The 22,938-nt window shown below is 53.0% G+C and overlaps 8 protein-coding genes across 8 annotated transcripts; 6 read left to right on the plus strand and 2 right to left on the minus strand.

Annotated features, from left to right (window-relative positions):
• Positions 1–3,475: 3,475 nt before the first annotated feature.
• Positions 3,476–6,731, plus strand: N7468_001356 (uncharacterized protein; the record flags this gene model as incomplete). The annotated part of the gene is made up of 4 exons (XM_058470653.1): positions 3,476–4,170; positions 4,217–4,292; positions 4,356–4,885; positions 4,958–6,731. The coding sequence occupies 4 exons, from the start codon at positions 3,476–3,478 to the stop codon at positions 6,729–6,731; spliced, it is 3,075 nt and encodes a 1,024-aa protein (XP_058333794.1).
• A 404-nt stretch (positions 6,732–7,135) lies between these two features.
• On the plus strand, positions 7,136–8,343 carry N7468_001357 (class I SAM-dependent methyltransferase; the record flags this gene model as incomplete). The annotated part of the gene is made up of 4 exons (XM_058470654.1): positions 7,136–7,174; positions 7,277–7,730; positions 7,795–7,994; positions 8,089–8,343. The coding sequence occupies 4 exons, from the start codon at positions 7,136–7,138 to the stop codon at positions 8,341–8,343; spliced, it is 948 nt and encodes a 315-aa protein (XP_058333795.1).
• Positions 8,344–8,631: 288 nt separating this feature from the next.
• N7468_001358 (uncharacterized protein) lies at positions 8,632–10,085 on the minus strand (the record flags this gene model as incomplete). The annotated part of the gene is made up of 4 exons (XM_058470655.1): positions 8,632–9,257; positions 9,342–9,449; positions 9,506–9,881; positions 10,014–10,085. 4 exons carry the CDS (start codon positions 10,083–10,085, stop codon positions 8,632–8,634), a joined length of 1,182 nt encoding a protein of 393 aa, XP_058333796.1.
• A 1,703-nt stretch (positions 10,086–11,788) lies between these two features.
• Positions 11,789–13,375, plus strand: aglA (putative alpha-galactosidase; the record flags this gene model as incomplete). The annotated part of the gene is made up of 1 exon (XM_058470656.1): positions 11,789–13,375. One exon carries the CDS (start codon positions 11,789–11,791, stop codon positions 13,373–13,375), a length of 1,587 nt encoding a protein of 528 aa, XP_058333797.1.
• Positions 13,376–13,628: 253 nt separating this feature from the next.
• Positions 13,629–14,625, minus strand: N7468_001360 (phytanoyl-CoA dioxygenase family protein; the record flags this gene model as incomplete). The annotated part of the gene is given in 2 exon segments (XM_058470657.1): positions 13,629–14,129; positions 14,143–14,625. The coding sequence occupies 2 exon segments, from the start codon at positions 14,623–14,625 to the stop codon at positions 13,629–13,631; spliced, it is 984 nt and encodes a 327-aa protein (XP_058333798.1).
• A 633-nt stretch (positions 14,626–15,258) lies between these two features.
• N7468_001361 (kinesin) lies at positions 15,259–18,110 on the plus strand (the record flags this gene model as incomplete). Its single annotated transcript, XM_058470658.1, has 3 exons — positions 15,259–15,349; positions 15,436–15,586; positions 15,638–18,110. The coding sequence occupies 3 exons, from the start codon at positions 15,259–15,261 to the stop codon at positions 18,108–18,110; spliced, it is 2,715 nt and encodes a 904-aa protein (XP_058333799.1).
• Positions 18,111–18,952: 842 nt separating this feature from the next.
• Positions 18,953–20,083, plus strand: N7468_001362 (alkene reductase; the record flags this gene model as incomplete). Its single annotated transcript, XM_058470659.1, has 1 exon — positions 18,953–20,083. One exon carries the CDS (start codon positions 18,953–18,955, stop codon positions 20,081–20,083), a length of 1,131 nt encoding a protein of 376 aa, XP_058333800.1.
• Positions 20,084–20,525: 442 nt separating this feature from the next.
• Positions 20,526–22,874, plus strand: N7468_001363 (Het-C domain-containing protein; the record flags this gene model as incomplete). Its single annotated transcript, XM_058470660.1, has 4 exons — positions 20,526–20,604; positions 20,662–20,809; positions 20,870–21,028; positions 21,092–22,874. 4 exons carry the CDS (start codon positions 20,526–20,528, stop codon positions 22,872–22,874), a joined length of 2,169 nt encoding a protein of 722 aa, XP_058333801.1.
• Between the last annotated feature and the right edge of the window lie 64 nt (positions 22,875–22,938).

Consider the following 22,938-nt stretch of genomic DNA (forward strand, 5'->3'; position numbering starts at 1 on the left):
AGGGGGAGGTCGGATGTTTGGCTCCGAAATCTCCTCCGGCAAAACACTCGGGCGGCGACCTGCAAAATATGCGACAGCACTGAAGGATTTCGAGAGGGCCGACGATAGAAGCGATGGGAGCCAGAGGTATTGATTATTGTTCAGGTGCGTGAAAAAGTTCAGGTGTGGAAAATGGTGACGAGGGGGGGTGGGTGGGTATCTCGTGGGAGGGGGAGGGGGTTTTGAAAGGAAATACGAAAACATACGCTTGGGTGGACAAGACGACAAAATGCAAAACCTCAAAACATGAGGGAGAGGACACGAGAGACCTTAAGCGCCGATCCTAAAACGACGGGAGAAGTAGAGAAAGAAAGTCGCTTTTATGTAATTATCGGGAAATGAGTCCTTCGAGGATTTGAGGAGGGGCGGGTTTTCAAGCGAGGGAAGGAGGGGGAACGCCTGCGAAACCCTGAGAAGAGAGACAGGGAGGGAATTCAGAGCCCTTCCACAAGAATCGGGCCGGGGAACTGTATGAGGCCGGACAGGACGATGGTGGATGACTGGTCACGATGGTTAATCCCCAGGTGTTGCTTTCGAGGGGAAAAGGGCACAGAGTGGGTTGAGGTGGAAGTCACGGTTGGCCCCCGTCACGTGGATGCGTCATGGGTTTACGGCCTGCAACACCTCCTGAGCCTCTACCACTTGCCCCACGGTGGTTTTGGGGTTTTGGAGACTATCACTACTAGGTGATCTCTCGCGATAGTGTCCTACTATACCCCGGTCGCGGTGGCGGTCTTTGCTTGAAGGACGACGGTGGGGTTCAGGGTTCATTTCAGATCTCGGCATTCTCTGCTTATAATTACGCTGGAGTATGTACCACCGCAACTAGTAGTGTAGATACCGATCTTTCTAGCATATTCAACGGGGTAAGCTGATCTTGATCTACAGTAGGAACGAGCAGCAATCGAGCAGCAATCATCAGTCCATTTATCGAAAGCGAATTGCGACCAAATTGAAAGAATGTCAATTCCATACGTGTTCCGCCGCCCAGGTATCCCTGGTATCCCTGGTATCCGTACCAGGTGCCTGGGAAGTATGAAAAAGTATGACCGGGGCTTTGCCCTTTTTTCCACCTCATCAGCCTCCTGCCTTGTCCCCACTAAAGTCCGGTAAAATTGGCACAATTTTAACGACGATCATAGCCAAGTGAAGGGAGCCCATTAAACTACAGGTCAAAAAAGGTATCCCATATGGAGACTGTACTTGCAAAATGGGCCCGCTATTTTTCTACCATGAAACGCGCCCACCACTCAACCTTGGGAGCCATGCAGAACCAACGGGACAGGCCCGGGATAAGTAATGAAGCCCCCAAAAAATAGAGAAAAAATAAATAAATAAATAAAAACCTTGGCAATCTCCATTCACGGATGTTTATTATTGCCTATGTTGGAATCATGACAATGATCATTGCGGTTGTCATTGTCCCCTGGCGTGTTTGCTACTCAAGCACAAAGGTCTAGTCAGCTTGTCCTGTGCCTCCAGGGCTCTTGAAGAACGCAAAAGTACGGTTTTCAAATTTTTTCGGTTTCGTTCTTCGATACCATGTACCCATGTGGTACCTGGAAGCGGGCAACGGGGGTACCTGTTAAGCTACCGAGAGCTGCCGAGCCAAGTCTTTAATTACCGTGAGGCTTCATCGAATCCGATAGCAGATCCCAAACGCCCCTCGGATCCCTCGGTACCCCCTAGATATTGCAGCAACTCGTGCAATTACAAAGCAGCCCGCCACCATCGCGGGTTCGTCAGGTACCAGCGGCGTACTCCGTACCGGGTACAGTATTGCATCTCGTTCTGTCCCACATGGACAACGCCCTTTGCCGATGATCTTCCTACTCTGACGGCAGTGGCGGCGGCGCGACCGGGGTTCAGCTCCCCCGCGCCGCCGCCATTCCGGGGCCAAGCATTGGGCTGACTGTGTAGCGTATGAGGAGCCTTCCCAGGTTCAAGCTCTCAATGTCGCAATCATCAATTCTTTCCCATTCGTTTCTAAATGTCACCGCCAGCGGGTGCCGAAGAGACGATCTTCGCCTTTCTTCGACGAAATCGGGCAGGTTCGACTAAGAGGTGTATTTTCCTCCCCTCTTTTAGAATGTCAGACTGTCTTCTCCGTACTGGGTGTCTGCGGGAAGTCTCGAATATACCTTACAGCAGTCGACAGCTTTGAAACCTCACCCGGCAATGGATTTGTCTCAGGCTGCTGACACTTGATCCGGTGGGTCTTTCGATTCTTTTCCGAAAAATCACGATCCCCACCCAATGAGGCCCAGGGCTCGTGTCAGCCCATGAAGTTCCTGCTCAAGACACCGGCCCCAATTTGCCTCGAACAATGCAAGCCCTCTGGGCCCGCCCCGTCTTTCGAACTAAATTACCCAATGGTCTAAGAACTTTCAGCGTTCTTAGGGCAGGTATCAGGCTCCTCCTATATTGCCTATACCCCTGCCCCGATCATGCCGGGTACTGTTATTACGCATGGCGTACTATCGTTATGTTATCATCGTCAGCAGATTACCGGCTTTGTGTTACGGGATCACGAATCGTCAAGACTCTCCAGGGCTCGTCTTAAGGCACTTATAGGGCTTTTCCAGAGCTCAAAACTACCCAGAAAAACGTGAGGAGTGATTATCTCGATTGGACTAAAACTGCGATAGTGATACAGAGTAGTTAAGATAAGTTTAAATTCAAGCACCCTGGTGGCGTTGTTAGCAAGCTTTCTCGATCCCTGCAAATCCATGCAAGTCCCCCATATCGGTCGCTCTGCAGATATCGTTCGCTTGGCCCCAGTATCCGGGGTGCACATTGCTCTGTAGATCCAAAAATCTGCTGATAATCCACTGATAACAGAGGCTTGACGATAAGGCTGTTGCCACTGGTTTCCTATGCCTCTATCATGGGTCCCACCAACAGGGCATGTAGAAGGATAGGAGCATGTCAATGCTGCTTATGGTGCAGCTTCTTTCTTTTTGCGATTTTCCGTCTACGCAAATTGCTCCTCCTTGTGTCAAACCCTTTGAACTCACTATGAACCATATATTTTCAGAACGCAATGTCCAAGTCCGAAGTAACAAACGTTAAGGTGAAATATAGGCCAACGTCACCCTCTACGACACGGTGTGCTAAGGCGTCATATCCTCATCGCTGGCGAAGCAGTGACACTATGCTAAGATTTAGTACTTCCTGTGGTTATTTTGCCCAGAACATGCCGGGAGACTTCTTAAGCATATCAGCTGTATTGTCCATGCACATATTCCAGTCCTTTACTCCCCATAGGCCGAATGAAGGGCGGGCTCAGGGGGACTGACCGCCTCTGCCCCTCGTGGTGTCTTATCGCGGCGCGCGCCAAAAAAGGTCCTAATCTCCCCCTACGTGACGCAGTGGCTTCCAGCCAAATTCTACCCACTCCTCCAATCCTGCGGTTGCCCAATTCCATCTGCCAACCATGGAGCAACAGCTCCTGACGCTCCTGGCAGACACTCAGTCACCCCGCGCCGATACGAGAAAGTCCGCGGAGACACAACTCCAGCAGCTCTATGTCAATGAAGCCTTCCCCATCTCACTCACAGCCATTGCCTCCCACGAGTCCGTCCCGGTCAATCTCCGCCAGTCATCCCTCTCCGTCCTGCGCACCTTCATCGCCGGCGCCTGGTCTCCGAACCTGGACGAATTCAAAGGCCAGGTCCTCGTGAACGATGCAAACAAAGCCCAAATTCGCCGGGCTCTACTGGAACTCGCGACGACAACTGAGACTCCCGAGCGCAAGGTCAAGTCGTCAGCTAGTTATGCCGTCAGCAAGATTGCTAGCGCTGATTTCCCGGATGACTGGCCAGAGTTACTGCCCTCGCTCTTGCACGTCATAAACGAGCAAGGCACCTCGGATATCGCGCTCCATGGCACATTGAAGGTCCTGTTGGATTTGGTGGATACGGGCTTCAGCGAGGAGCAGTTCTTCGATGTTGCCCGCGACTTGGTTTCGGCTCTCTTTGCGGTAGCCACCTCGCAAACAAGGAAACCGATCCTGCGCGCCCTTGCGGTCGCAGTTTTCCGCTCTTGTTTTGATACCCTGGAGATGGTTATGGAGCAGCATAATGTGGCAATCAGGCAGTTTGTCGAAGAGGCGTTGACCGGATGGTCCCCGTACTTTATCGAAACCTTACAAGGGCCGCTGCCCCAGCCCCCCTAGTGATGATGAATCTGGCAACAAGGAACTTGCTTCGCAATGGCGGGGTATTCTGGGGTTGAAAATCCAAGTTGTCAGGGTAAGTAATGGCTCACTTTTCCGTCCACACAACACGTTTCTTGCTCACAGAGAACAATTGTAGACGATTATGAAAATTCGCATGATCTTCCCCGCTCTCTTGACAACTCAGAGTCCCAACTTCTTCTCGGCAGTCTGGACCGAACTGAACAACGCCTTACCGATCTACCAAAAATTCTTCATCGAGGATCAGCAACAGGGCCGCCTTGAGGATGTTGATGGCTTGCCTTACTCACTCGACTTCCTCGTGTTGGAAGAGTTAGATCTCATCCAGACATTGCTCAAGGCCCCTCCAGTCAAAGCACAGCTTCAGCAGGAACTTCAGGCTGCGGGTACTAATGCAAGCTCGTCTGGCTGGTTGCCCGAGATCGTGAAGCTGGCCAGTTCCTACGCTCAGGTTACAGCGGAGGAAGAAGGTATGTGGGAGGTTGACGTGAACCTCTTTCTGTCCGAGGAGACCTCCGTTACCGCCAATTATACGCCACGAACATGCAGCGGAGACTTGGTAGTCAAGACCGGAGAATGGCTGAAGGTGCTGGCTGTTGAGGGCATCTTAAGTCACATGAATACCCTATTTGCAGACACCTCCGCTTCGTAAGTTGAGCCCGCCTACTGATTGTTACAGCTGATCTAAGGCTAATTTTTTTTCACTCTCTTCTATTTTAGTTGGAAATCTCGCGAATCGGCTCTGTTCATGCTCAATGTCCTTTTGCGAGACTTCACGGAGGTCAGTCAGCAAATTCCTCCGGACTTGGCAAACCATTTCAATCAATTCGTACACTACGCGATCCAGCAAGAGGAGGAACTGTTGCGCGCCCGGGGATACCTCGTCGGCGGCTCTCTATCTCGAGTTGCAGGAGATTCATTCCAGCAGACAGCATCCTCTTACCTGGAAGCTACCTTGAAAGCAATCCAAGAGGACCCTTCGGAACTTGTCAAGGTTGCCGGCATTCGAGTTTTACAGGATTTGATGCTGGGTCTACCCAGATCCACAGCCAAATCCTTCCAAGGAACCGTGGTCAACACCATCTCGGAGTTTGTCGCTGCACACGACCTGCGTGAAGAGGTCGACAGCGATGATCTGAAGGTCACCCTGGCAGAAACCCTCCGAGACACCATCATGGTTGATTCAAACGTGGTCCTCTCCTCGGCCGGCATCGATCTGCTGTTCAACATTGCGAGTAGTGGGGCCGATAATTTCCAGCTTACCATGATCGTAACAGAGGCCTTCGAAGACATTGTGGACGAGATCACTGAGCATGGCCCAGAGGCTTACATGCGCCTCTGCGAAAAAGTCTTGCCGTCCCTGATGGGTGCAATTGACGTTGGCAACATGACTGAAGAGAACTCTCTGACCAACTTTGCGGCTGATCTGCTCCGCGCTTTGTCCGAGCGAAGTCTCCAGCCTCTCCCTGCTGGCTTTGTGGAGACGGTCATGCCCAAACTCGACCGTCTGCTTCTAGGCTCCACCGAGGCGGAGCTTATTCGCCCGGCCACCGAAGCTGTCCGTCATATGCTTTCACATGACTTTGCCCAATTTATTGCCTGGCGCGATCCGCAGTCTGGTAAGGAGGCCATTGAAGTTGTCCTGGTCATCATTGACCGCCTGCTTGGGCCGGCCGTGGATGATATTGCAGCGGCAGAGGTTGGCCAGCTGGCAGCAGAGTTGGTGGAGCGAGCCGGCTCTGAACGATTGGGACCGTATCTGCCTCAGCTCCTGCAGGCTGTAGCCCAACGGCTGGCGACAGCTGAGAAGGCCCAATTTATCCAGAGCCTGATCTTGGTCTTTGCACGACTGACCCTTATTAGCGCTCGCGAGGTGGTGGACTTCCTCGCACAGCTTAATCTGGGAGGTGAGAGCGGCCTCTCCGTGGTGCTACGTAAATGGCTGGAGAACTCGGTCAACTTCGCCGGCTACGATGAAATCAAGTCCAACATCTTCGCCTTGGCACGATTGTACGAGCTGGCCGACCCCCGACTGGCCGAGATTCCCGTCAAAGGTGATCTTATTATCCAGGATACCGGGCGTATCAAGACACGCTCCCAGGCCCGCAGAAACCCAGACCAGTACACTACTGTGGCGGCACCGCTGAAAATTGTCAAGGTGCTAGCTGAGGAGTTATCGGCTGCATCCGGCAACCAAGAAATTGATGCTGCCACGCGGGCCGCTCTAGACGAGGCCGACAGTGACGACGGCGATGATGATTGGGAGGATGTTCCCGGTCAGATCATGGATCTGAACCTGGGAATGACCAAGCAGGAACTCATGGCCTTCGGGGAAGGCGGATCCGAGAGCGTATTTGCAGTACGACGTCGAGACGATGAGACACAAGCATTCCTGGCCGATTTCTTTCGGCGAGCATCCACCCAGCCGGGATTCCAGGATCTATTCGGGGCACTGACTGCAGGCGAACAAGCCAAACTGCAGAGTTTGGGCTGATACGCCTCCCATGCAGGGATCCGTGCAGGAAACATGGGACAATGTGGAGCTGGATGCACTCGGGGCGGGGTAACGAAGAAAAAGGCAGATCGATCAGATACGTGGAAATGTATTTCTTTTTTTTCATGAAAAAAAAAAAGGAAGCAGAAAAGAAGGATACGATGCAATCTAACGTGGAACCCCTCATTTGAGTTCTCCCGTAGATTCCAGCGTAATGGCGTGAAAACATGATACGTTACCCCTGGTTTATGCATTGAGCCGAAGGGCTAGAGCGCATAACCAAGCTGCCGGAATCAGTGGTCCAAGCGGGGAAAAGGCGGAGGCTCCACCACGATGGGTTCCCGGCAACCTGAATCTCGGTACGGAGTTCTTTGTCCCCCTCCCACACTTGAATAGCTTCAGTCATGACCCAACCCAACGCCTTGGAGCACATCCAGATCGATGTAAGCTTCTCCCCGTCCCCTCCTTCCTCCTGTAGCCCGTAAACCCCTGTATCCCCTACCCGAGATCACGTGGCCCATAGCTCATCTGCCTTCCCCCCACAGACCAGTGACGAGGAATCACTCTTCGCCACCCAATCTATTCTAGATTCCAACTTCTCCTTCGCGTCCTCCGTCCGCGACTACTGTTACGAAAATGGCCGCCGTTACCATGCCTACCGGCACGGCCAGTACCCTTTCCCCAACGACGAGGAAGAACAGGACCGCCTCGCTGTAATGCACCACCTCTTCAAGCTCGTGCTGGGCGGGGATCTGTACCGCGCCCCGTTCGCCCGTGACAGACCCCCCACCCGCATCTTGGACATCGGCACCGGCACGGGGGAATGGGCGATTGAAATAAGCGAAAACTTCCCCGGCGCAGAAATCATCGGCACAGACCTGAGTCCGATCCAGCCGGGCTGGGTGCCGTCGAATTGCCGGTTCTTCATCGACGATGTGGAGAGCGACTGGGCGTTCACACCGGGGGAGGCGTTCGACTTTATCCACGCGCGAACGATGGGTGGGGGGGATCGGCGACTGGCATAAGTTGCTGAGGCAGGGGCTACAGCATCTGAAGCCGGGAGGGTGGTTCGAGGTGCAGGAGTTTGCGATGGAACTTTCCTCGGACGACGGGTCGCATCACATGGCGCCGACGGTGATGGAATGGCTGAATAGGGTGAACGATGCGAGTAAGCAGTTTGGGAAGGACTTGAATATCGCAAAGGATGTTGCAGGGTGGATGCGGAAGGAGGGGTATGTGAACGTACATGATGATATATACAAGGTATGTCTCTTTCCTTACTTCCTTTCTTCCTTTCTCTCTTTTTGCCCTCTCGGTGTGGGTTCTGGGTGGGCGGCTGATGATGGTGGTGACGTAGGCTCCTGTGGGTGGCTGGGCGAAGAATCCTCGGATGAAAGAGATCGGGCGGATGACGAGGATCACAGTGAATGATATCATTGAGCCGTATAGCCTTGCCCTGATGACGAGGGTGATTGGGCTCTCGTATCAAGAAGTGCAGGAGTATATGGAGAGAGTGCGGGCGGAGTTTTTGAATCCGAAGGTTCATTTTCACTTCTATTTCCATTTTGTCTACGGCCAGCGACCACTTGATGACACGGAGGCCCAGACGTGACCGACAGATCCTCTTAAGACGACCGGGCTCATGGCTCGGTCGTTGACCTTTGGATCATTTGCGACTTATTATGACTTTACGGCTTTATGACGGTTCCCTTGGTGCCCAAAAATAAGGGTATAATTTTGTCTGGTTTCCACAGGCATTTGGATCCCAAAAAAAAAAACACGATATTCGAATATGGGTATATATATTGGCTGGACCAATCACTGCATACCAGTGATTCCAACTCCGTGGAACGCCAGCGATGATGACATCGCAATCCACCGCGATAAACCGACCAGCGGGTCATCGCGCACTTCCTCCAATCCCTAGAACCTGACATATACCCGAGACAGCGTCCTCGGGTGTCGCACTGTTCCTCACCACCTGGACAACCTGCGCCACATTCTCTTCACTGCAGCTGCCAATGGTCCTGAATAAGGTTTCCAGAAGCTCTTGCTTTCCCTCCCCCTTCCACGGGCTCGGGACAGACTGCGCCATGCTTGATATTGAAGAGCGGGTGTTTTGGTCGACGAACTGCGGTGCCGCTGAAGGAGGCTGCACATCTGCGCCTTGGTGTTTTGGGGCGTAACCCCCTATGAATGGCGCCGGGGGCGAGGAAGAATAATACGCTGAGTCTGATAACGGCGGGGCCGCGATAAACTGCTGCTGTCCCCATTGCGAATGAAACGCTCGTGCTTCATAGTCGTTCATCATGTTCTGGTACTTTTCATGGTAGTGTTGGTCGTGAGTAGGGTATTCGTTATTCATGTACGGCGCTGGGACGCCTTCGTTCATTGGGTATGGCTGTGGCGCAGGATGTGTATATACTTGCGCACCCTGCATTGGCATCGGATTCGGGTTCTCGCCCGGTGCAAGGGCTGTCATGTCTCCGGGTGGACAATGCGACGTGGGAATATCGCCCGTCAGGTCTGGTAACCGGTCAGCTTATCTCCGCAAGACAGTATTGAAAAGCTTGGAAAAGAGCTATCCAACGTGAACAGTATCCCACTTACTCGGACTACTCATCGTAAACCCTGCCCCAGCCTGATATACCGGCTGCGACATCCCCCCCACCCCCACCCCCACCCCACTATCACTCTCCGTGCTCCCTGGGCTCGCCACTGTCCTTGGATTCGTCATATTAGTCGTGACCGAAGACGACGGTGAGGAAGCAGACCAGCTCCCCTCTGGCAGATCCGCAGGAGCTGACCCTCCGGCGCCGAGCCAGGACCCGCGCCGTGCACCGCGGCCGCATTATATCCAAACGGCGCCCCCGAAGCTCCATATAGAACATCGGGAGACTTGGATTTCGAGTCTTGTGGGCGGGCATAAGGGGTCCAGTTGTGGGAACCGGCATTGGAGTTGCGTTTGGGGCTTGGGCCGCGTGGAGGAGTCTGGGTTAATTGGGTGCGCAGCTGCGCAACCTCTCTGCGCAGGCGCTCGATGATCTCCGCCTGGCTAATGTGCGCGCGGTCTTCAGGGGTGGTGAGGTAAACGCATTCGGTTTCGAGGCCGCGGCTTGTGCAGGCGCTGCATGGGATGGAGCGATCGCACTGCAGGTTTTGTTAGTCTGCGGAATCGCAACTGCAGAAAACCGGTGGGGGTCGCGGAAGCGCTTCTTTTTCCACGTTTTCGCGTCACAATAGCTGGAGCTCGAGCGCTTTTCTTCCCGAAGGGTACCGTACCTTAATCTTGCGTTCGCGGCATTTCAGACAGGACTGCTGAGGCCTGTTCTTGGGCTTCGCGTCTGGGGCCATTTCCAAGGCGCATTGGGAAGGAAATGGAGAGAGCAAGATCCAAGATTTTGGGGGTCCCCTTGACAGCCGTTAAGCCTAAATCGGTGGAGCGGAACAGCGGCTATGTGCTTTTAGACAATGGCCCTGGGCTTGTTCAGTGGATCCTTGAGCATGCAGGTGATTCCTGTCGCTCACATGAGGTGATTGGCCTGGCCACACTGCTATGGCAGCAAATCCCCTGATCGGGGTGGTGCAAGTGGATAGAGTCTAATGTGATGTATAGACTGGGGGCACCCTGATCAGTCCTGTAAGCTGCCAAGGCGGTGGCGATTGTGGACCCTTGTCGCTGGTCCTGGGACTTTTGCTCTGAAACTCCTCACTTCTTTGTTCCTGAAGCTTGGGTTCTACTTTCCAAAAATGCCCCACGCTTGAAGCTTAGAATGGGCGGCTGACAGCGGAACAGCGCGCGCTGGGGGCACTGGATTACGTAGGAACCCTCCCCCGGGCAGATCTAAGCTTTTGTTCATCAGGAGCTCCCTGCAGAGTGAACTATTGATTTGGCTATCTCTTGGCAGGGTTCGTCAAATCAGAAGGGCTTCCTCCGGTTCTGAACTTCAGCTCAGCCACCAATAGACGCCCGGACGTCCCAGTTTTTCGCGTCTCGTGCCTTTCAACGATCTCGTCAGATCCGATGCGCTGGAACCTGCGCAACTGATTCCCTGCACCTGCCTCTCTCTCTTTTCACTTGTCATTGCTTGCATTCGATTGTCTTCCATGCATATCTTACGCCTGAGATTCCCCGTCGAGATTCCTATCGAGATTCCCTTATCTCCATTCCCTGATTCTCCCCGTGGATACTATACTTGCCTGTCTTACCTGATTCGTTGCGGGACCCCCGAGGCCTAGGCCTGTTGATGAGATGAGACTCATTTTTTTTTAAGAGTATGTATGCACCTTACATGGTATATGGAGAACTGCAGTGCAACGGCACAAAAGCCTTGTTTTTCGTCTTTGGGTTCTCGTAGCTACACTCCGGTCCATTTGCCCCAGCCCTGCAACAGGCCCTTAGCTTCGATGTGTTTTTGGAGTCCTTGGTGGTGTGCAAGTAGGATGGGTAGCAGGGCAAGTCGGTTCTTACCCTCAGATCGGGGAGGTGCTTGGCCAGCCAGGGGACGATAGATTGACTATGAAAGTGATGATTAGCCTCACAGACCTGCTGATCGCTTGTCGAAAAGAAGAGATATCAATAGTGGGGAGGCTAATTAGAATGACGATTGCATGACAATGAGATGGTGGCGTGCAAGGTGGAAGTCGTGAGGCCCGCTCAGACTCGACGCCACAAAGCCAGGCACTAGATAGCTTCCACCTCCTCCTTGGGGATATGATCAACAGAGGCAAACTCAGACTCGATTATCGAGCTTATCAAGAATGGCACCGTTTCAATTGAGTACCACTTCCCCCGCCATCGCTACGATATCGCTACGATACGTTGGCTGCCGATCCCGTCGGCCCTCCGTGCGGGGAATGTAAAAAGCTTCACTGTTTACGGAGTATTGGGGGCTTAAAGGGCAGCATGGCTCAGCCCATCTCAGAATCTACTCTCACCAATCAAAGAGGTAGCTCCTGCCCAATACTAGAACGTCCCTAGGACACGCTGTGCTTTGTTCTGTTTTGTCGAGTGTTTTGTCGGGATCATGAAACTCCCTGGCTGGACGCGACCAACCATGGCCAGCTTAATGCTGCCATTGCTTCCCGTCTACGCATCTGTAGAGGATGTCGGCTTGCTCCCGACACCTCCAATGGGTTTCAATAACTGGGCGCGATTCGAATGCGATCTCAATGAAACGCTGTTCACGAAGACCGCCGAGTCAATGGTGAGCCGCGGACTTCTAGCCGCAGGCTATAATCGCCTCAATCTTGACGACTGCTGGATGCAGACCTCCCGCTCCGATAATGGGTCTCTGCAGTGGAACACAACATTGTTCCCGCACGGAATTCCCTGGCTCGCCAACTATGCCCATCAGCATGGCTTTCATCTGGGTATCTACGAGGACGCAGGCAATGCCACCTGCGGCGGCTACCCGGGCTCCTATCGACACGAAGAACAGGACGCCGAAACATTCGCCAGCTGGGGCATCGACTACCTCAAGCTGGACGGATGTAATGTTTTTGCTGAAGAGGGCCGTTTGCTGCGCGACGAATACCGCGTACGGTATCATCAGTGGCACGAGATCTTCAGCCGAATGTCGCCGCCGCTCATCTTCTCCGAGTCTGCGCCTGCGTACTTCTCTACGGACGCCACCGATTGGGCCCGCGTCATGGACTGGATTCCGTTCTACGGTGAACTGGCCCGTCATTCGGATGATGTGCTGGTTTACAGCGGTGCAGGCAGCGCATGGGATAGCATTATGGTCAACTATGACTATCAAGTTCAGGTTGCCCGCTATCAGCAGCCCGGCTACTATAATGACCCGGACTTCTTGATCCCCGACCACCCGGGGCTCACGGATGACGAGAAGAAGTCTCATTTTGCGCTTTGGGCTTCCTTTGGGGCTCCCCTGATCATTAGCGCCTATATCCCTGACTTGCCTGATACGGTGATTGATTTTCTGACCAACAAGGATCTGATTACTGTCGATCAAGATCCCCTGGCTCAACAAGCTACTTTAGTCAGTCGCGATGACCGCTTTGATGTGCTGACCCGCTCTCTGTCAAACGGCGACCGCTTACTGACGGTGCTCAATCGTGGGAACAACACCGCCAACACTAGTATCTCTCTTGCTCGTTTAGGTCTAGATTCGAAGTGCCAATATAGCGCTCGTGACCTGTGGACTGGCACCAAATCGACTATCACGGACTCTGTACAGGTCAACCTTGATAGCCATGCTACCAGTGTCCTTCGCATTACTCCCCCTCGCCACTGCAAAACCACCCCCACGGGAACGGTTTTCAACACTGCTTCAGGGAAGTGTCTGACTGCTTCGCATAATGTTGGCTTCGAGGTGTGCAATGCAGCCGATGATCAGGTTTGGAAAGTCAGTGGTTTGGGCAGCAAGTTCACCCTACATCCCCTGTCCGATTCTTCAAAATGCCTTTCCGCCTCAAAGAAGGGATCTCTCTCACTGGTGCCGTGCGAAGGCGGCCCTGGCACGATCTGGTCTCACTACCTTACTGGCCACTTGAAGAATACCGTGGGGGGATGCTTGGACGCTTCTGGTCAATCTGCAAGCACCGGTGCTTGTGATCTGGATATTGCGGGTCAGATCTTTGGACTGCCGAGTGGCGTAAAGCTAGCCACAGGGCTTCGGTAGAGAGCCAATTCGGTTGGCTTGAAAATGAGAACGTATCGGCAGAACACCAGCTACCCTGATTAGTCGGTGGCTGGATTAGACCATAGATAAGTTCTATCAAAGGCACAGGAACTTCTCTTACTAGTACAATCACAGCAACTCTCTCGAGACTCGATTCTTCCTAACGTGATAGACACTTTTTTGGATGCATCAAAAGTATCCCCGTCCTTAGTATGCTATATATTCTCGTTTTCCTTATATGTACAACCAACCTCTAGTGCCCGGATTGCCTGGTTCCTTCGCCAACAGTATACAAGAAAAGAGATATTGCCAATCCCAATCTAACCCTGCAAAGAATATCCAACCCCCTCCCCGACCCCATAGCCACCAAGTTCGCCCTCATCTTCTCCGGCCTCTCTCCAATGCCAAACGCAGCATCATCCCGCTTCACCCAAGCCCCAACTCCATGCTGCAGCACCGCCGTCGCCCGAACCTTCATCTTCTCCGCATCCCCCTCCCCGTCCGCCTTCAACCCAAAACTCCCATGCAGCGTCAACCTCGTCTCCTCCCCGCCTTCGGCCTTGCCCTTATACACCCCCCGATGCAAGATATTACTATCATAAAACACGGCATCACCCGGCTGCAACTCCACCACCAACTGACCGGGCAACGTAGCCTCGTACGGCCCCGCACTGCGCTCCACCTCCGTCCTCGCCCGCCGGTGCGACCCCGGCACCACAATTAGCGACGCATCGGGGCACAGCGCCAGGTTATACTGTGCATGCGACTGGCGCCCGCCGGGGACTCTTCGCCGCAAGCTGCGCGACCTCCTCCTCCGCACTCGCCGTCTCGGGGATATCATCGCGGTGCCAGCGGAGCTCGAAGTCCTTGGTCTCCGGCGCAACGAGCAGGTTGAACAGCTCCATGACGAGCTGCTCGTCCGAGCCGCCCTGCACCCCGAGGAGCTCTTCCACGACGCCGAGGATGCTCGGCGAGAAGTAGCAGCGGGCGAAGAGCTCGCGGCCCTCCATCTCCGGGTGCAGCAGGTGCTGGACGCCCCAGATGCCGCCCTCAGAGGCCGGGGGAGGGGTCGAGGGCCAGGGGGGGAATTGCTTGGGGACGGTGCGGAAATGCGGCCAGCCGCCGGTGCGGGTTTTGGTGGTGACTTTGATGGCGGCGGCGCGGTATTCGGTGATTTGGGATGGGGTGAGGAGGTTGCGGACGACGACGAAGCCGTCGCGCTGGAGGGCGTCGAGGTGTGGGGTGGACATGGTGTGTAATTGATGGCTCAGTTTTTGAAGCTTAGATTGAGCTCAGCTGCCGGTTTGAGAGCATGAAGTCTTATAGTTGCGAGGGGCGCTTCTTTTTTTTTTTATCTGGAGAAGCGGGTGTTTATCGGATTGCGGGGTGATTGCAACGTGGGTGGCTGCTACTGTGACATTTACTGGGCTTCTTTACGGCTTCTGTTGCCTTCGATTAATTTGATCCGCAATGCTACCGTGGATCCGCGATGCAACGACGCCAGGTGGTTTTATTCAATCGATATTGATTGTGGTTGTTCATTGGGTGGACTGGATCGGAGCTTGCTGCAAAGTAAATTCCGGGCTTGGAAGCTTCGACAATTTGTTAGGTAACGTTGTGGGAGTGCCAAAATAAGTAGAAAGACATCAAGATGGCATCTTGGAACTGTAAATGTGAATCAAGCAATGGTATGAAGAAAGCTTACTCAATTTGCCTGCCTACTAGGTGGCTTGATAAGGAGTTCATATGTTTTAAATGACGATAAATTCCACAGCCAAGTCCAGAAAGGTAAATGTATCCGAAATCAAGCTGAACCTGCCAAGCCGCTAAGCTCGATAAGAGCGCTTACTTTCGGTTTCCGAGATCCTCCCTTTTACCATATCATGGCGTCTCAGACAACCTTCAGCGACACTAACCATGGGTTTCAGGTGGGAGTCAACCACGGATCGGTCACAAACCAGTTTCTCCCATCCGGTGAGTTTAGTTATAAGATATACGAAGTCTTGAGTCCGTGCTGTATCCGCCATGGAGCCGTTCCTGACAATAGCCCCGATGAGTAGAGCGTTCCGAGACCCCGCCTAGCCCCTCCCTATCGATCCCGTTTCTCCGCGATCCAGATTTTGTCGATCGTGGGACGATCCTGAAACAGCTCCACCACCAATGTGCTGCCCCAGGGTCCTGGACAGCACTGGTGGGTCTAGGTGGTGTTGGGTGTGTATTACGCGGATGCGCTTCGCCGGTCACTGCTAACTTGGCGGACAGAAAATCGCAGCTAGCGATTGAATATGCGTATCAAATCCACGAGCGCGAACCACAAACGTGGGTTTTCTGGATCTATGCCAGCAATGCCGCCCGGTTTGAGCAGAGCTACCGGAACGTCGCAGACACAGTGAAGCTGTCTGGGCGGCAGGATTCCAAGGCCAACATTTTTCGCCTGGTATATAACTGGCTGCAGGACCGTAAGAATGGAAAGTGGATTGTGATTCTGGACAATGTCGGCAATGCCGAATTTCTTGATCGCCACGAGGCGGTGCAAGGTCTGGCTAATCATGAAAATGGTAGCGCAGATCGTCCGCTACGAGAGTATCTTCCACGGAGCCAGAACGGGCGTATTCTGATAACATCACGGAGCAAGGAGGTCGCATTGCAGCTGGTGGATCGGCGCGATATTGTCTTGGTCGAAACAATGGACCAGGCCGAAGCAGTAGCGCTGTTTGAGAAGAAGTCTGGAAAACAAGACAACCGCCAGGACATCATCGAGCTTACTGCAGCGCTGGACTTTTTCCCGCTGGCAATTGTCCAAGCGGCAGCATATATTTCCGACCCTGATCGGGGTTGCTCGGTACGACAGTACCTCGACGAGTTCCGAAAGAGCGATCGCAAGAAAGTCCGCTTACTGGGCCGCGGAGAGGGACAGTTCCGTCGAGATTGGGAGGCCGAAAACTCAGTCCTCACGACATGGCAGATCTCGTTTGACAGCATACGTGAAAGCCGACGGTCGGCGGCCGATTTGTTGTCGCTTATGAGTTTCTTCGACCGGCAAGGGATTCCTGAGGCGCTTCTTCAAAGTTCAAGCGAAAAGCGAAACGTGGACCCGAGTAGTAGCGATGACGATGACGATGACAGTCAATCACAGTCCGGTGTAACCGAGGAATTTGAAGACGACATTCTTATACTGCGCAGATACTCCTTGATCTCTATTAATGCGGACCAAAGGACGTTCAACATGCACGGCCTGGTGCAGCTCGCGACGCGAAGATGGCTAGAAGTGCATGGTGAGCTGGCGAAGTGGATGCGGCAGTCTATCCAGAACCTGAATGCGAAACTCCCCACAGGAGAGTATGAGAATTGGGCGCAGTGTCAAGTGCTTTACCCACATGCAAAGTCGGCGGCCAGCCAGCGTCCCCACAAACGCGACTCATTAATGGAGTGGGCTGCAGTGTTATTTAAGGCCGCATGGTATGACTGGCAAAAAGGCAGTAGGGCCGAGGGGGAGAGACTGTCGCTCAAAGCAATGGAAGCTCGGATGAAATATCTCGGTCCAGAACATGAAGATACGCTAGAGAGCATAGGAATGGTGGGGTTGATTTACCAGAGTCAGGGTCGATGGAAGGAAGCGCAAGAGCTGTTTCTACAGGTGGTGGAGACAATGAAGAGGGTGCTGGGTGCAGAACATCCTGTTACTCTGACAAGTATGGCCAACCTGGCCTCGACATATCGGGATCAAGGGCGATGGAATGAGGCAGAGAATCTGGAATTGCAGGTGATGGAGATAACGAAGAGGGTGCTAGGTACAGAGCACCCTGATACTCTGAAAAGCATGGCCAACCTGGCCTCGACATATCAGGATCAAGGGCGATGGAACGAGGCAGAGGACCTGGAATTGCAGGTGATGGAGATAATGAAGAGGGTGCTAGGTACAGAGCACCCTGATACTCTGAAAAGCATGGCCAACCTGGCCTCGACATATCGGGATCAAGGGCGATGGAATGAGGCAGAGGATCTGGAATTGCAGGTGGTGGAGATAATAAAGAGGGTGTTGGGTGCAGAACATCCTGTTACTCTGAAAAGCATGGCCAACCTGGCCTCAACTTATCGGGATCAAGGGCGATGGAATAAGGCAGAGGACCTGGAATTGCAGGTGATGGAGATAATGAAGAGGGTGCTAGGTACAGAGCACCCTGATACTCTGAAAAGCATGGCCAACCTGGCCTCGACATATCAGGATCAAGGGCGATGGAACGAGGCAGAGAATCTGGGATTACCGGTGATGGAGATAAGGAAGAGGGTGCTGGGTGCAGAACATCCCGATACTCTGACCAGCATGGCCAACCTTGCCTACACCTGGAGATCTCAAGGAAGGCGTACAGACGCCTTGGCCTTAATTCAAGAATGTTGTGTACTGCGCAACAAAGTATTGGGGCACAATCATCCAGACGCCAGAGAGTCCTATTCCGCTCTTCTTAGCTGGCAGGAAGAGCATCAATTGGTCCCAAATCGAAACTTTCCCTCCGCACCACCTCAGATTGAACAAACAGAGCATCTGCAGGAGGGTCAAGCACAGCATTTTACAGTTGCGACAATGGCTCAGCCGCCCAGCCCACAGTTAACTAAATCGCCTCACAACCAAAGACGGCTTGGACCAGGACTCTTCCTTTGGAAACCCCCACTTATCATAGCTTCCAGAGGACCTTCATCGGTGCCGGGAAGCCAAGACTTACACGAAATTGATTGACCTGACTTGCAGTTTATGATGGATAACAGCAGAGCAAATAATCGCCTGGATAATAAACTTAGCCTATGAACACGTGATATATATTTGGTATTCAAATATCCAATTCTCAAGCGGCCGGCACAAGTAGATATTTGACGCCTTCAATTTTGAAATCCTCAATATGTTTCAGTCTTTATGCGTATAGCAATCCTTCAAATTGGGATGGACTCGAATCTAGGGAAAAGACACTGCTTATCCAGGTAATAGAACTCAAAGAGTTGGTATGGTTCCTGTGGTCCCTCCGATGGATACGAACAAAGACGTCTGCAAATTTCTGAGAGCTATTTAAACCAAGGAGAGAGAGAAATGGCACAATAGCCCACTGAGCCAAGTGGGTACAGGGTTTTTTGAGCGATATTATCAGGCTTCCAGAGCATGTACGGGCTTATTACAAGTAGCTTCCAGCGTTCCGCCTCGTACTCTGGGCGAAGAAAGTGGCATGAAAGGACATTAGCCTATCATGCGCGACTAAACCATCTCGGCCACATTTCTCATCGGTCTCTAGTTGCACCGGTTACCGATTCTAGTTTCCGCTGCTGACTTCAGAAAAAGAGAAAGTTCCAGGCTTCTATTGGCCCGATCCCACTCTGGTTTCCCAAAGTGGAAGTATCTTCTTTCCACCTTTGGTTATATCTCCTTACCCAACCTGAATCAGAGTGATATTTATAATCATCTCGCGAAGATACGGACACTAAATCAAGATAATAGGGCATAAATATGTGTGCTTCTACGGGCCTCAAACCAACTTTCTTCCGATCACTCAAGACAAAGGAATTCTGGCTACACCTTCGAGTGTCAGAGTTATGGCCCAATCCCGCCTTTACAAGCCCCTTCAGATAGGGAATATAGAAGTCAAGCATCGTATTGGAATGGCGCCTCTCACGCGTCTCCGAGCGACCGAAGATCGAGTTCCAACGGACCTCATGAAGGAGTACTACGGTCAGCGAGCCGTTGAACCAGGCACTTTACTCATTGCCGAAGGCACTTTCATATCAGCAATCTGTGGCGGCTTCCCTCATGCTCCAGGGATATGGCGGGAAGATCAGGTCACTGCCTGGAAGCAAATTACCGATGAGGTCCATCGCAAGGGCAGCTTCATATACTGCCAGCTATTCGCAATGGGCCGTGCTGCCGATGTCGAGACGTCTCGTAGAGAGGGTGTTCCTATCCTAGCACCCAGTGCTCTCCCCATCGATGAAGGAGCAGCAGTGCCCCGGGAGATGACTATTGGCGAGATCAAGCAGACCATCCAAGACTTTGTGAATGCTTCAAAAAACGCCATCCGCGCAGGATTCGACGGGGTCGAAGTTCATCTGGCAAATGGCTATCTATTGGATCAGTTTCTCCAGGAAGTCAGCAACAAGCGAGACGACGAGTACGGGGGCAGTATTGAGAACAGGTCACGTCTTCCGGACGAAGTGATTAAAGCTGTGTCTGCTGCCATCGGGCCGTCGCGTGTCGGCCTTCGATTAAGCCCGTGGAGCAGGTTCCAAGGCATGGGAATAGACAACCCCATACCTCAGCACACAGACATCATCACCAAAGCTAGCAAGATCGGCATTGCCTATATTCATCTGATCGAGTCACGCGTGTTCGGTTCCCAGGATGGGGAAGGTTCTGAGACTTTGGACTTTGCGTACAATCTATGGAAAGGTCCGATCTTGGTCGGTGGCGGCTATACTCCACAGGAGGCACAGGTTTTGGTGGATGAAAAGCATCCGGACAAAGATATTCTGGTGATATTTGGTCGACACTTCATCTCTAACCCGGATCTCGTTTATAGGGTGAAGCAAGGACTGGCGCTCAATGCTCATAATCGAGATACGTTCTACAGGATCCAGTCTGCTGTGGGCTATTTGGACTACCCCTACAGCGCAAGGTTCCTGGACCACCTAGAGAGCACTAAGTCTCAAGCTTCGAGCGCACGCGTGTAAGTGACTCTCTCGTCTCGTTTTCATAGGTTGATAGATTGCAGTATCTTCTCAATCCCATAATTCCCCCCCGAAAATTCACCCGGTACCTGGTAAACATCCTCCGCAGTATACCAACAGAAGCAAAAGTCCAAAGTTGCAGTCGTTGCGTAGCGTGAGTTTTCTTTCTGAATGTTCAAGTATTCCATGTCGTAGAAATGAGACATCAATGCTGCTCGACATTGATTATACCCAAGAGAGATTGGACCCCCAAGCGACGATCGGGCCACCAAGAACGTCATAGCGATCTTTGCCAAGATCCCACGAGCTGAAGCGCAACCCGATTCTGCTGAACACTCTTTTTTTCATTTCTCTTGTTTCCGGATATTAATTTCCTAGACGTCCAAGGTCCTCAAGGAATTCGTCGCTGGTCCCTTCGTTCCGTTGTGCCCCCCCCCCCCCCACTATGCCCCTCCTTCGCGCGGGTCTCCCCGTGCTGTGCTTACTGTTCCTGCTCCCTCAGGTACACGCATTTGGCGCTGGCAGTAAGTATATGTCCCAGTGAGCTGCCCAGGTGTGGAGCTCCGAGCTGACTCGGCCAGATATTGCTTCTATCTCCGCCGTAGAGGGCAAAAATTGGCGCCATGGCGACATCGAGGATATGCTCAAGACGATCGCGTTCATCGCGGGTCACAAATGGACGTCCACCATGATCAAGCGTGTCTATTTCGGGAATTGGTTGCGCGACTAGTGAGTATATCGAATATACAGTTATAAAGCTACTACTAATCTCTTTCTGACGACCGACAGCTCGCAAGCAATGGATGTTGGCACCTTGAAAAGTCTCCAGGCCGATGCCATTCGTATCATTGTGTGGGTCCTCTCGTTCCTGACCTTCGGCTATGCGACTGGCGAGTTTGAGGTCACTTCCGAGCGCCTGGGCATTTATCGCCCCGAAGAGCATATTGAGTATGTGATCACTTGTTCTTTTTGAGATCCTAGAGTGAAGCTTTAATGTTGATTCGCCCATAGCAACCCGAAGGATTATGCCGACAACGAAGATGCGCGTAAATATGATGAGCGACTGCGGGGCCCCGTCAAGCAAATTGAACTGGACATCGATCCAGAGACGGGCATGAAGAACTATATTGCAAACGAGCGGGGAGACTGGGCCACCAGCACAGCCTATATCAAGTTCAGTCTGGCTCGGAGCATCCACTACGGACGAATGTACACCCACGGCGGTGACCGAAAGGGAAATGAGGAAGACTTGTGTGAAGCACTTCGCTGTCTCGGTCAGGGTCTACATACACTGGAGGACTTTGCGGCGCATTCGAACTACATCGAGCTTGCTCTGCGAGAGATGGGGTTCCACAATGTTTTCCCCCATACTGGTACCGCAACCCAGGTTCATGTCCGCGGCAAGCAAGTCTTTCCTCTAGTCACCGGTACCTTTGGTATGGTGGACTTCTTCCACTCCGTGCTGGGCGAGGCAAATGATCACTTTACCCAGTCCGAGGTGAACGAGATGGACCTTGCGCTGGGTGATGCCGAGCAGAGTTCGCATGGAAACAGCTCCTTCAATGCCCTCACAGGCCTGCTGGGAAAGATTCCTGGAACAAAAGAGCTTGTGCTTGAGGCGGAAAATCTCAAGCAGAGATCAGAAGCTCAAGAAATTGCGAACCGCTCCCGGGGCTCTCACATGGGGTACTCCCAGAGCCGCGGACCAGGTGACGAGCAGCCTCAAGCTGCGAGCGCCGCCGGCGCAGCTCCAAGCTCTGGAGTCTCGGAGTTCAATCCTCAGGAGACTGTGGCTAAGATATACCCTATTCTGGCTTTCCGCGATAAGGTGGTTCGGAAGCTTAATTCCATTATTGAGAAGATCCCGGGGCTAGAAGCCATTATCGACAAGATCTCTGAGACTCTGACCGTCTTCATCATGTCTCTTCTTGCACCGTTCATTCGTCCTCTCATCAACGTCGCCGCTAAGGCCCTTCAAAGCGGATCCTCTGGTGTTATTAACGCTTCCGGCAAGCATCAATACGAGCCCTGGACTGATCCTCACTGCACCGATCCCACTCACTCCCTCCTTTCCAAGGACCATTTCGCCAACATCCTGAACGAGCCAGCGGGCCTCGTCGCCTCTGCCACTCTCCAGTACGTTGCACCGCGTGTCCTCTACGCATGGCAGCACATCGATGTGCCCGAGCACGAAGTCTTGAAAGACTGTATGAGCATCTTCCACCACCCAGCCTTCCGAAACATGCACAACGAGGCCCACCGCACAATGTTCGAGGCCGTGGAAAACTGGTCCAAGCAGCACGGCCGCAAGCTGGATGACGTTCTAAGCTCAGAGGGTGTCCGAGCCGGCCGCAACACGAACGGAATCCCTCATACACATGGCGGCGGTGGCGGCGGATTTGCTGCGCTGGGCGGCAACGCTCACGGCGGGTCCCACGGTGCCTCTCATGGCCATGGCCAATCTCATGCTTCCTCCTCCGGCGGCTTTGGGTCCCTGTTCTCCCAGGCACAGCAGCAGTATGGCAACCAGTCGTCGCAGTCGCACCATGGGTCCTCTAGCATGCCGTGGGAGAAGCTGTCCAGCTTGCCGATTCCCGGGATGTCAAATATCAACAAGCTCGAGAGTACGCTATCTAGCTTCTCCAATTTCATTCCCGGGGGCATGCCGCATGGGACATCTAGGGATCTTGATGCTGATGAAGCTGGCCGTAGCCGTTCATCGGACCAGCCTCATCACGAGCACGGCCATGAACATCATGGCTCTCATCACCACCACCACCAGCATGGGTATTAGACAGATGTCGTAGAGGTGGAGTTAGAAGAGTTGAATTGTTGTATTTGTGCCGGTAAGGAGCTGA

Source organism: Penicillium chermesinum (assembly GCF_028974085.1).
Source record: "Penicillium chermesinum strain IBT 19713 chromosome Unknown utg000002l:1.0-5270490.0:1.0-5274688.0, whole genome shotgun sequence".
NCBI lineage: Eukaryota > Fungi > Ascomycota > Eurotiomycetes > Eurotiales > Aspergillaceae > Penicillium > Penicillium chermesinum.